This window comes from Halyomorpha halys, unplaced genomic scaffold (genome assembly GCF_000696795.3).
Source record: "Halyomorpha halys isolate HHAL.00 unplaced genomic scaffold, Hhal_1.1 Scaffold2.1, whole genome shotgun sequence".
NCBI classification, from domain to species: Eukaryota; Metazoa; Arthropoda; class Insecta; order Hemiptera; family Pentatomidae; genus Halyomorpha; species Halyomorpha halys.
The window spans coordinates 59,411-73,322 of NW_027111560.1; the positions used below are offsets into that span (position 1 = coordinate 59,411).

The window sequence follows — 13,912 nt, forward strand, 5'->3', positions numbered from 1 at the left end:
ATATTACAATATATTTACAAATATATGTAGATTTAATAGTATGTATGAGAGAAAATAGAATGTTATAAGATGTTTTTACAACAATTTTTTTAAATTGTAGAACAAATTAACATTTCTGTATATTTATATTTTTTAAAGTGCCATGAATATATTTGTTATTGTCACTTATAATTCATATCTATATTTGCTACCCTTTAACTCAATGCTGAGGGGCTGTAGAAGTGCACAAAATCTTAAATAGATCCTCTGAACAAGACAACATTTTTCCTGTAATTCACCACCACTTTAATCAAAATTTTCTGCCTGGAAGATAACCCTATATACCCAATATCCAAGTTCATTTAGTCCCAAATTTAGGGGTGAACAAAAAAAAAAAAAGAATATATATACAAGATACCTCCAAAATTCCCAATTGTAGGTTAATCCATATGAAGTTGTTGAACGATAGTTGCTTTATTTGTTTAATACTTTGTTTATTAATTACTCAATGTTCCTAAAGAGAAAAAAAAATTATATTTCTTTAACCTTATACAAAGGGCAGCCATTTTTCTTTGGTGTTTAAAGACAATTTCAGTAAATGCAAGTATTTTCAGTTTTCTTTGATAGCCCAAAAACTGTATGACAGAAAAATCAGACAAAGGTCATTTTAAAAGTTATATTTTAATCTTTAAAAAAATATTGTTCTCAGTACATTTAATTTATCCCTACTCCTAATTTAATAAAAATTTATCCGAAGTTTACCATTTAAATATAAAAAATATTTATTTCTAAACCACTTTTTAAATGCGAAGGTGTACTGTAAACAACTTACCTTTTCTGTAGTTAGATGGTACCTAATGGCTGATCAACCAGAAATACCATTCCTAAATGTAACCTGGGTTTATATAGCTTTTTAAAATTTATAGTCTATTATTTTTGGAAGAATATAAAAAAAAATTATAATAAATTAAATTTAAAAATTTTTGTACATAAATTTTTGTGTATCAAATCATTTCTCATTTCTCTTGATATTAAATCTTTATTTTATTTTTTATAGATTCTATGAGCTATCTTGCCGTGAAGGTGTCGAAGGCAAGCCATGCCGATTCATGGACAGGAAACTACACAACCAGTCACGCTGCGTTCAGAAGTATTCATACACCTATGCCATTGTTAAGGAGCCTTTAGCTGAAGAAATGAAGCCACATCACCGATTAAATCATTTCACCTCCTTCTCGGCCAAGGGGAGCAATTGGATGCTTGACTACATCAGGGTGCGGAGTGGATGCAGCTGTGAAGTAACGCCGAGGGCGAAGAAAAAGAGAAACCCAAAGAGTAAACGTGTCAAGAAAGGACGTGAAAGTGAGGAAGATTAAAAATTTAAAAAAAACAATCCATGTACGGGCAATAATTCTGTACTAATTAATGTTCCTTCTTCAATGCTTCACTGTGGACTAATTCAGTTTCATTTACTAACAAGGCAGTTAAATATCTGTGACGTTTGATAGTATATCATCTGTCAAAATTTTAAATATCAATTTATATGATAGTTTAACTGTGTCTGTAAATATTCATACCAAATATGATGTTTACCATTATTTAATATTTTTTAAGTGAACCTATATAGTAATTATTTTATGAACCTCTAGCATGATTTATCTATTTTTCTTAGTGCTTTACATTTTATACTGTGCGATGTTAGTTGTTAAATATTAAAAAAGGAGAAACTTAAAACAACTTGACATCGAAAGTAATAAGTAAAAAATGTGAAATATGATTGCATTTACTCTGTATTTATTTATTGTTTATTTAATACATTTGTAAATATTTCATCCCTTCCCCCATTTTGTAAATAGTCCATTCTTGTTTAGAATAATGTATAACAGCACTTAAGCTAAGGTAGTCGATCTTTTGTAAGTGTCTATAAAGCGAGGAAGTAGGAGAGGAGAGAAATGATTTCAAAATAAGAGCACTTTTAAAATGATGTACTTTAACTGTTTAACTCTTTTTTAGAATTATACCAAAAGAAATAAAAGTGTTAATTAAAACAATTAATTGCGAAAGTTAAGTATACATTAATAATTGTCAATATAATGCTCATTATGTCGACTAAAGTGCATAAAAATCATAATGTCTATGATATATTATTTATGTTATAAGCATAAGCATAAATTTATGTATACAGGTACATTTACTTCATTGTGATTTGTGCGCTGTATTCTTATTTAAAATAAACAAACTTTACATTGTTTTTATTTAAAATGAATCACTGTTGTAAAATGCCTCCTTTCAATAATGTATCAATACACATTATGTAACAATTTTATGATGCCATTTAATTTATTTATTCCTTCATAAATATCATTCATTATTGATACTATAAGTTCTAATATCCTTTTCATGGTTGTTTTTTATTTTAAGATTTATAGATTGCAAGTATAAAAATCGGGTGTAATTTGCGCATCCACTTAGAGTTGAAATTAATCCTTGTTCTTTTTAGAACATCCATTTTTATATTATTCACTATACTTATATACATATATATATATCTTATACATATATGGCTATACTTCTCCGTACTTTCTAAGTTTCTAGATGAGTTGTTCAGTTGACAGATTGACTAATTCCAATTTTCAGAAAATTACATCTAATAATATTACACAATGTAAAATTTTAACGTTTTTCTTTTGTAAAATCATAATAAAAATCTAAAATTGACATTCTCTCAACCATTTATTAAATGCTAGATTGTTTTAGAAACAATATGGAAATTACTAAGAATGATTTTATTTTCTGGCAACTGAATATTAGATTAAGTAAAACAAATAGATTAATTATTTAATAACTATGATGACAAAAATATTTATCTTAGTATTGAAACAAACTAAAACAATGTGCATGCATCCACTCAGCCAAACTCATGTTAGAACACATTTATTTATGCTTTTTCATCATTTTCCCTTACTTCCTTCGACTTTGCTTGTTAAATATTATTATTTCTAAAATCTTTGGCTATCCAATGATTTATATGTGTATATTATTACTCTTATTTTCAACCCAGAAAAATTATTCTTTCTCCTTTATCTATAAGTTAATTATTAAATCCATCCATAGTTGATAATTATCCATTTTTTACTACTGGCAAAACTTTGAAATGGTTAATTATTTCAAACATACAAAATCGAAGGTACTTTAGAGAAAGTCATTTTGAAAATTTGGTATTTTAGCCCTGTCTAACTATTTTAATGACAATGGACCTAGCTGATATTAAAAACCATTTAATTGTACATTAAATCATTAGAGGCGTTTTTGAGAAATTAGAAAAATGTGAAAAATTGATTCTATAAAGTGACACTTCTGTTTAGCCGATTTTATGCAGCTGACCCACACATACATGCCATTTCACACCGGTCAGAGAACATCAAATCATGTAATCCCATTGAAAACTTAAATTCAAAAGTTTTCATAACCACAACACTTTCCCCCTTACTATATATTTCATACATAGGTAAGTGAAAGTAAAAATTACAGTTTCATTTCTTACCAAAATTGCACCAAATATCTACAGTTATAAATATGAATAAGATGGTAAGTCATTTTTATATATAATATCTACAGCTATGTTCATGCTCTGCGCTTTTTGTCCCGTGTCTCTTTTAATCTACTTGGTGGATTATATGCAGTTTAGTGGATCATACAGAAAATTAAATGATATTTAATTATTTAAAAAAGAAAATATATAACTCAACTATGTAAATTATTTTAATATTTCTTACTTGAAATAAAGGATTTTAAGTAAATGATTTGGTATTTCAGAATAATATATTTTAATGAATGAAACAAAGGTGATTGATAAACATCATTATAGTGAACCCATTTAAAACAAAAAAAAAAAAAAATCATTACATTTGGTTATTTTCTGGCAAAATATGATATGAAAAGTTTTATTTGACTGAATATTGAAAAAGTAAAAACTAAAATAAAGTTTTCCCAAAACTTAAGCTATCACATCTAATAATTTTATGAATGGTATGGAATAATTTTATATCTTACGTTTTTACATTTTATACCCCTGTTATTTTTTTTTTCCTTTTTGTAACTATAGTGTTTGTATCTTTTTTAGCCCTGACGAAGCCCTGCAACGTGGGGCGAAACGTTGGCTCAATAAAATAGTATAATTCTACTATTTGAGCTTTTTTTTACCGCACCCAGACCATATTCCATTCATCTATACACACGGTCAATCAACAATCTTCCACTAATAATTTTATTTCTGTATGCAGAGCGGTTGGCTTCCTAAGGCTTTCCAAAACACTTTGAAAGTTCCGTAATCTTCAATAAAATTTAAAATTTCTTTCTCACCTTTAATATATTGAAATCATATTAGGGCTACATCCTCACTGTGCACTTATTATCACTCTGTTTTCCCCTACCTACATTGTTAAAGGTATGTCTCTTCCCCATGCACACTTATTTAGTTCTGGTTGGATTTTTAACATTCTACTTGGTGAAAGATTTACAGAAATTCTGAATCGTATTATAGAAAAAAAAACATGTAATGAGGTAAGAAATCCACAGGTGTTGGATACTCTCAAGAGTGTCCTCAAAGCATGTAAGAAACACATATGGTAAAAAAGAAAGAAAAAAATTATCTAACTGACATAAATAATCCTTTAAGATAAAGTAAAAAAAAAAAAAAATGCACTGAATATATATATTGTATACTGCTCACTATTTTTCTAAAATATAATTATAAAACTAGAAACTAACAAAATAATGCATTATTGACACAACAAAAGTTCAGAACTAATTTAAGGATAACTCCAAAATTATGACAGAAAACCTTTTCTTATTTATTTTAAATTAAAGTTCATCAAATTTACACAAAATTAATTTAAGACCAAAATTAACTAAATGTACAATCAATCATTACATTCTAAGGTAAGTGTTGACTATTTTCTCCAATTATTCAAACAATTTCATAATCATCTATTTTGAAAAAAAATACTCAAGCAATTTGGAGTAAATGTAATTAGATATCATTTCAGCATATAAAATGTTGAAGCCCAATGGTTCTGTTTAAAATATCAGATGATTTTGAAATGTGGATTTTGAGAAAAAGACTAAAATAAAATAATAAGGTGTCATTTTAAAAAAAATTTGAGCCTAAACTTCTATTTTTGTGCTTAAATTAAATTTATTTAAAATTCAAATTCATTCTGCATGGCTATTCTTGCCATTACAACTTCTTGACGATTACAAAATGTTTTACTTTTTGAAGTAAATGGTTAATTTTTGAACACTTTTAAAATAGTGTAGAGGTGGTTGTGTCAGATGGTACTGACTCTATTTGAAGATGTGAAGTGCTCTATACCAGAAGGCTTGGACAATACCTGATCATACAGGCTAGGTAGCTGGTTCTGAGATAAATGGAGAGAATGAATCTTACAGGAACTAGCCCTAAATCCTGGAAGGAGGGCTAACCACCCCTCTGCAGGATATAAACTTGCAGTCACAAAAGGCTAAGTAAGTCCTATAGGGACAGGGCCTTGCAGGAATGGTACTTCGCTCTGCAGGGCCTGAGCGTGCAGTCTTTTTTTTTACAATCCTAAAAAAACAAAAAAAAATCATAAAATTAATAGGTTGCATAAGTGTGGTTACATAATTCAAATTGGTTACTACGTTTTTCTACCATTGGTACTTGAAGGTGTACATTGAGACACTTAACTGGTGTTCTAGTGTATCTGGTCCATGTGGATTCGATTATGAAAAATTCGGAGATGAGGAGCCTCTTTGTGATGATTGGACAGAGAAATAGCAAAATAAAACAATTAGCAGTTATAGATGAAAGGTAATAGTAAACAATAAATTCAGTCAGAAGTCAAAAAAATAGTAGGGGAGATGGAGGGGGTGCAAGAGAAGAAAGGAGTTATAGGGTAATGTTAATCCGGTTTTTGGAACCTTTCCTGCCCTGCCACCTCGCAGGAAGGGGGGATGGGATGACTGTTCTGAATACTGGATTGAAGGAAGCAGGGAAACTGTCAAAGAATTTGATATGTCTCCTGTGATGTGTTGTTGTACAGTTTCTAGCTGTAGTTCGTTATGAATTTACGTCATGTTTCGTCTTTCTAGAGATGTTCCTCTGCACATCTTCTGTAGTGTATTGTTCTGGTATTGTTGTTATGATTTCAAGGCTGTTGGGTATAGAAAATGTAGTAGGGGTGCACCATCCCTACACGAAACTCCTAAGTGATGGTCATAATATTGCTTTGTAGATGAGTAATTTGAGCATAAGTGACAGCCCTGGTTTATAAATGTGTTTGAGTTGGTATGATGTTGCCTTGACTATCTGTATTCTGTTTTGTATGTGTGCGGTGAATGAGAGGTGTGATTCTAGCTTCATGCCAAATTATGTGAGATGCCTCGTTAATTTAGGGGTACCGAAGCCGAAGCCTGCAGTCGCGAAGAGGATTTTAAGTCCTATGGGTACGAGCCGTAGGTTCTTACGATAGGAACATAAGGAATAAGATTGAGGAGGGGACAATCAGGAACTAGTATGGATGGAATAAAACTCTTAAGATTCGTCAAAACAAAAGTTGAAGAAGTTACTGAACTATATTTAAATGCTTTATACATTACAACATAAAAATATTTGCAATTCAATCAATAATTCAACATTATCCAATATTTGAACAAATATTGGTAGTGTTATCTAGTGGAAAGCGATGGAGATGTTGGTTCTTCAGCTCACTCATATTGTAGCGTCCCTACAATAGAAAGAAGTGATGGACAAAGAAAACATCACGTTTTCACTGCCACTTTTGCCAATTATCGTTTATTTTTAAGCAGAAACTTCTTATTGAGTATGATGTGAAAATCGCAAAATAAACCCATGGTATTCTCAGAATAAAAAAAATCCTAATCAACCATGAAAAAACTCTCTGGATGGTGAAAGATTCGTAATTTTTTAACATTGAAAATTCCAACATTATGCTGAGAAAGAAAATAAATCGCTATATTTTAAATGTTAAATTTCAACCTCTGAATGTTAAATTATTCTATTTTTGAAGCCACTTGTTCACAAGAAGATTTCATGTTCACTTCTGAAGCCGACTTTGCTCAGTTTTGATTAAAATTTACAACTTAGCTCCTTCTCTGACCTACACAAACAATTCAGCTAAAGCAGGAGTTATCACTTCATTCCAATTATGTTTCAACTTAATAAGAATAATTTCTGGTAGCTCTCAATACTATTAAAAGCCCCAGAGGCTGTATTACGGATAAATGGTACGTTAAATATATGCAGATAAGGAACTTATTTTTGTCCAGCTAAATCTACTATTTGGCCCACTGTGAAATGGTGACAGAAGTTGAGAGATCTTCAATTACAGTATAGGAATTTGAGAACAAACGTGATTTTCTGTGGAAAAAACTTTAAAAAATTATATCTCGTCAATGAATTTGGATAGGAATTTGAGGTTGGTGGTACTTACTGGTGGTAATTACTGTTGTTATCTTGGTATACCAACTCCCTCCTAACTAATAACATTACCTCCTGAAACACCCTCCCTATAGATTGGAAATGTTTCTTTATTTTAACGAAAAACATTATTTCATTTGAATTAAGTCTTACTGACAGTTATTTTAAACATTCCTACAAGATGTAAAAAAAACATATAAAGTCTTATAAACTAAACAAACAAACTCAATGTGAGATATATATTAGTAATGCCAACTTTCAGTGTTCATGATGAATAATTATTGTGGTCTATGAAAACTATAGATCGATTTGTGATTGGTTTGATTTAAAAGTTACATAACGTCTGTCAAAGATACGTAATAGTATCTACAACTATCCAGAAGTTTCGATAAAAACTCTCCGTAATAGAGGTTTGAAACAGTACAATTGTAAAACATCTTCTTCTTAAACTTTATCTTTATCTCATGTGGAGCTTTATTTCTTTCCTAATCTTGCCCCCACCAATGCGTTGAGAATGGAACAGATTATAATAGCTCTTCAAATTCTGTAGTATAGATGTTGTACTTTTCCATTTAGGCAAACCACTGTTCCCCAGGAAGAACTCCTTTACTTCAGCTTCTAACCATTGCAATTCAGATGGATTTGTTTGGGCTCTTGTCCTACCAATAGGATCTTGCTCTTCCTTAAATTAATATTCACTTTCGAGTATCTACTTTCCATTCTACAAGGGCTTACAGGAAAAAAAGTTGACATCCTTTCAGCATTGTTTCAAGTATTATTATAAAACATAATTTGAATTTTAGATGGAATATACAAACCACTATGACAGTTCTTAATTCTGTCACACAGTTTTCGGTCACACCATAGTCCGTTTATGAACTGCCCACCACTATACCCTCACAGAGTAAAATATCGTGCTGAAAGGTGATCAGGACACAGTTAGAGGGGAGCAGAAAACACGCGATTTCCTTCGTGTCCGTCTATAGCATCTTCAGTTGATTCCACGTTGTGAAAGGAAATAAAAAGTGTGAGTATTATTTTTTTTTGTCAATCCCTAGTGCTCAACAGAATCAATCCGATATACTTCAATCAGAAGTATTTGAGAACCTCTTCACGTGTATGATTACTGTTGTTTTTGTTTTTTTGTAAAGCTTCTCTTGAATATAAAGATGAAAAATAATGGATTTTTTAAATTTGATTTGAAATTTGGATTTCAATATTAAATATCGTCCATAAAGATGATGATACAGACAGAAATGAAGAGGACAGTTATGCAGAATCTCCTTAATATTTTTTAAACTTATTTTTTCATCCTTTTAAGCACCTAAGAGGTAGTGAGATGTCTTACACACCCAGCAATGGGTACTTTTCTCGAACTCTATTCTCATCTGTTCGTGGTAGTCCCTACAAAAGATAAGCAACCTAGCCCAAGGTGTTGGTAAACAATCATTACCGAGAACTGGGTCCACTCGTGAATAAACAAGAGAAAGGAAGAAACAATTCTACCGTCAAAATCTCATAAAAGGATTGAAGTGCACAATCCTTCTCAAATTGAAAAAAAAAAAACTTCGATCTCTGATAACTATCTCGGATGTTTGTTATCAACCTGATAACGAGTCCTTAACTACCGCAAGAGAAACCTCAACCTTTGACCGCAACAGGTTATGTTTGTATCGAGACATATTGATGATTTCCCCCGTGCACTTTATATTTATAATTCTTGCATTTTTACCTGACAAATATTTATGAACATGAACAAATTTCATTATTACAAAACCCTTGTGAACTATCTATATTGTTTTAAATTATTATACAATTTAACAATCGAAGAAGGTAACATCTATCCTCAAATTTTGATTTGTTCATTATGATTCCAAATTCTAAATAGATTGAAATTGTATTAGTAATCATGTGAAGGCAGTTTAAAACTAAAACCAAATCATGTCTGGATTGGACTCATCTCATGACATGTTTGAAGACAGCAATGTATCTGAAGGATCTGGGATATTTGAAGGTAGATACTATTTTGTCCACTACCAATGGGTGTGTTTGTTAATTTAATAGTTTATTATTGTTTTCAAACACCCATCTTAACCTTTTATCTACAATATTACATCAATTTATTTGATTTACATAAGAAAGTAAGATTTCATTCCTCAGCTTTGAATCTTAAAGAACACACGTCCTGATAAGTCATGTTGATTTAAATTATTTCTAAATTATATAATCAATGTCATTTAATTGGTAACACATTTCACTCCTCTTAACTTGTTTAAGCTTTGTTTTACACATATTACATGTTTGGTTCTATATATTATTACACATTATATATGCATGTAATTCCATATGTTACAAATGATGATGCCATCTATATAACTTTATTTTACCCAATGTTTGTCAAGGTCCTCTGGTATTTGAAAATCTAATATCAATTATCATTTACAAATTGTATTACATGAACAAATCATTTAGAATATTTATAATAGTGCATTATTTATTTATTTTAACTTTGTAGGCTTTATGATAACTAAAACTAATGATGTTTTTACATTGATATTCAAATATTTATTAATTACTTTATATAAGTAAATATTTACTAATCAATTTTTTAAGGAATGGGGGTGTTTTTTTTTTTCAGTGGCATTTTAAGAAAGAAATAAGATTGTTAGAAGCCAAAGAATATGTGTTTAACACGTAAATTGTACCAGTTTCAAAGATTAAGTACGTCAAAACATAGAAGTAATATATTTATATTTATATAAATGACATCAAAAAAGTTTTGTCTGGGTTATACCATTTCAAAGTGAGAGCATTGATTCAGTTTGTCTTACAATTTTTACTTAAAAATATGGATACAATAAAAAAAAAAAAATATTATTTAGTTTTACTTTAATGCTAATTTGATCCATGTTTTGCTCATTGATCATGTTTTATACTAAGAGGCCTGTTTTCTCAATAAATATTTTCTAGTGTAACAGTACATAAATGTCACTACAAATGCTGGGTGGGCATGTTAGTTCAATATGTTCTAATATTATGATTTTAAACCTACCCTATTAATATTATTGATTAAATTGGATTATAGCTTTTGACTTATGCTCACTTAAAAGATAAAAACATACTTCAACAGATCCTTCTCAACAGAATTCGGTCGTGAATTCACATAAATATGGACAAGTTTATAGTGTCAGGCTATTACCAACAACTATGGTCAAACATTTTCTTGTGTATTTTTAGTACATACCCACTGCCATGTAAGAGTGACAGTTTTGAATTATTTTTCTTTTAATTATATTAATCAGTAATTGGAATGAACTATTGTTTTAACAAATTATATCTTATTCAATGACTAATATATTTTTGTTTTATTAGCACCTTGGTGTGGTGTACCTCTTGATGAATTAAAAGGAAAAAATGTATTCGATTCTTTGCAACCAGTGAGACCCTCACCAACCCACATTGTTTGTTTCAAGGTAGTTCTATGTTTTTGTTTGATTTTGAGCTTAGTTTTGCTCTAAATTGTACAAAGCTTTACATTGATTTTACTTTATATTTAGTTACCCTTAATAGACGGAAGAAGGCCTGTACCCTTTCCTGAAACATTCAATGACAAGTGGGATACCATCCATGTTCGAATGCCCCAGTCTCCACAGAGTCTATTTCCAGTATCTGAAGTTAGTACTAACTCAGCACATCCCTAACAAACATTTATGTAGTTTAGTTTATTTTGATATTTTTTATGAAGCTCTATATGAAATTAATTTTATTTTCTTATTCTTCTACTAGAATGAATTAAAACCTCGATGGCAGTTGGTTAAATCTGCTTTCACTAAAGGCATAAAATGCAGCAACGATCTTGAAGCTGCTATTTTTTCATATAATTCTAAAAACAGCCAAAAATGGTCTTTTGATGCACTTCATCAGTTTTTTTCAGAGGTATTATTAGAAAATAATTTATTAATTCTTTAAAAATTATTAACCTGTACACAGTTTAAACATAAGTTGTTTTCACTTCATTTTTTATTTCGTAGAACAACAACCATGTTATAAAGCTTTCAAAATTAATTTATGTGAGATTGAATATAAACCTTTTTGTATTTTTTCTTTCATATTTTACATCAAGAGTTAAATAAAGATTCAAATGAAGACTTTAATATCAGAAATGAATTGCACTAAGAATTTCAAGGTTTTTTCCTAGGGTCCATTATTCATATGAAACGTGGTCTCTAAAGTTGAAGGAAAAAAAGTTTGTCCATAAAATCAAAGATTTTCACCCACATTATGAGTAATACATATCGTGGGACAAAGTTGGTGCTGTATATGTCAATCAATTATAGTCGAACTAAGGTTCGGACATAATCAATAATGTGGGATCAGGTATTTATATGGTATAGTACTTTTAAAATGCGTTTGCCTTTAGGGAAAGGAGCCCTTCTCTATCTCCTCCTCACGATAACAAACCCCTTCTACTGGGAACAAAGTCTATAATAAAACATTTTTATTAATAAACGCTCTCATTTGTTTTTATTTCTACAATTTTCCTTCTCAATTTTTGTTGTTATAATTTTTTTTTAAAAATTTTACAATGCCCAGGAAAGGTAGTCCAGTCAATTGAGTGGAGAAAAGACAGAAGAGTGGGGGGTCGGCAGGAGAACATTCGGCTCTGTGTACGCTTCCCCTCCTTTACTCACAGGCAAACTTATCTTAGATGTACTTATCATATAAATACCAAAATCCCACATTGTTGATTATGCCTGAACCTTAGTTTGACTACAATTGATAGACATTTGGCCCAACTTTGGAGGAAAGTCGGGGATTCATATAAAATGGGTCTATTATCAATTGTTGCAGATTCCATCTGCAATATAGATTGAAAATGGTTTGAAAGCTATTTTGAACTAAGCACTTTAGCAGACTTTCTTTTATTGTCTCTTTTACATTAATTAATATAATATTTTTATTCATTTTTTAATACAGACTCTGGCTCCTGAGGAAAGTTCATATTTTTTTTCCAATATCTTTCCGGATATTGTTAAATTGGCTTTAGAAGTCGAAACTGCATTTAAAAGTGGGATACCTTTTTTAAAGAAAGGGGAATCTAAAAGCATTTCAATCAGCCAAGAACAAGCTGGAATTCTTCTAGCGAATGCCTTCCTTTCTACCTTTCCTAGAAGGAATTCACCGACTCAGTATAGCAAATATCCTACAATAAACTTTAACAGGTGATTAAAAAGTTATTTTAATTGTTTTTGTTTTTTTAAAAGTACAATATATTGATAATTTTCTAATTTAATTCAGATTAAGAGTTGATCTAGAACAATGATTCCTAACCCGAAGGTTTCCATGACAGCCTTGAGAGTAATCTGCGGCAGGAATTGTTCTTTACCTTTCTTGAGATTTGAGTGTTAGTTAAAAGGTTTATCAGATAAATACATTTTTAAGTCTCCTAATTTCAAAAATTTTCTGCAGAGATCTCCTTTTTGACCTAAGTCAGTATCCACCCATATGGTGAAATTTTGGCTTACTAGTTCTCAAACTTCTACATTTTGGGAAACATTGGTCTAGAAGAAATGGGTTGAAGACAGTGTAACAAATCATGCTAGGAATATAAGCTATTTGATTTGTAAATCATGTGTTTTATTCTCCATTCGAAGTCTCTTTCCATCTTTATCTTTGTCCACCTTATTTATTTTGTCCTCTACGGTGCTACCAGCGTTTCTTAATCTTTCCTTACCTTTGGTTTCTTAAGAGTGTTCCAATTCAAAATTTTTCTTTCAATGGTGTCATTTAATATGGCAATGTATCCTGTCAAAGTCTGCTTTCAAAGAAATAGCTGTGAAGGGACACCTATGAAGCTGAGTTAGTCTTAAGAAATAATATATTTTAAATGATCTTTTCATTAATCTTTAGTGAATTATAATCTGTACAAGCTTAGTTGTGACAGATAAGAGATTAACCTCAATAGATGCTTCTATACAACTATTTTTTTTACATTTTAACAATTATAAAATGGCACCCGGGACTGCTATACCAAGATCCGTAAAGTCCTAACCCCTACATACTTCCTCATTATCTGTTCCTATCTCCCTAACAGATTATCTAAAGTAAATCACAACTGCTTATTCATTCCTCTTTCCTCAGTCAGGTGTACCTCAGAGTAGTATCCTTGGTCCTATCCTTTGTACAGTTTTTACAGGTGACATCCTTACCCATCCTAACACTATCCTCACCTAGTATGCCGATGAATAATGGCCCTTCCATTGTATTCCAAACCCTCCAATCCCACATCACCACCCTTAAAGAATGGTGTCTTAACTGGAGGATTAAATTAAATCCCAACAAATCAGCTTTACACTTCATAATTATCCCATGACTTATTGTTATCCATATGGATGTATATATTTATTTGAATGTTGTAACTATTACTGCTAATAGAAATGGATAAGCAGCATA

At 30.5% G+C, this 13,912-nt stretch overlaps 2 protein-coding genes across 2 annotated transcripts in view; both read left to right on the forward strand.

The window, feature by feature from the left end:
* LOC106678178 (uncharacterized) overlaps nucleotides 1–1,372 on the forward strand; it is a gene marked incomplete at its 5' end in the record, with an annotated part of 27,707 nt that extends 26,335 nt beyond the window's left edge. The window contains 1 exon segment of the mRNA XM_067049591.1: nucleotides 1,037–1,372. Coding sequence (XP_066905692.1) covers nucleotides 1,037–1,355 — 319 coding nt within the window. The 3' untranslated portion in view covers nucleotides 1,356–1,372.
* Nucleotides 1,373–9,090: 7,718 nt separating this feature from the next.
* Nucleotides 9,091–13,912, forward strand: part of Parg (Poly(ADP-ribose) glycohydrolase) — a gene marked incomplete in the record, with an annotated part of 17,581 nt that continues 12,759 nt past the window's right edge. Inside the window, 6 exon segments of the mRNA XM_067049592.1 lie at nucleotides 9,091–9,292; nucleotides 9,364–9,473; nucleotides 10,832–10,932; nucleotides 11,017–11,133; nucleotides 11,246–11,395; nucleotides 12,437–12,681. Of these exon segments, the coding sequence (XP_066905693.1) occupies nucleotides 9,401–9,473; nucleotides 10,832–10,932; nucleotides 11,017–11,133; nucleotides 11,246–11,395; nucleotides 12,437–12,681 (686 nt within the window).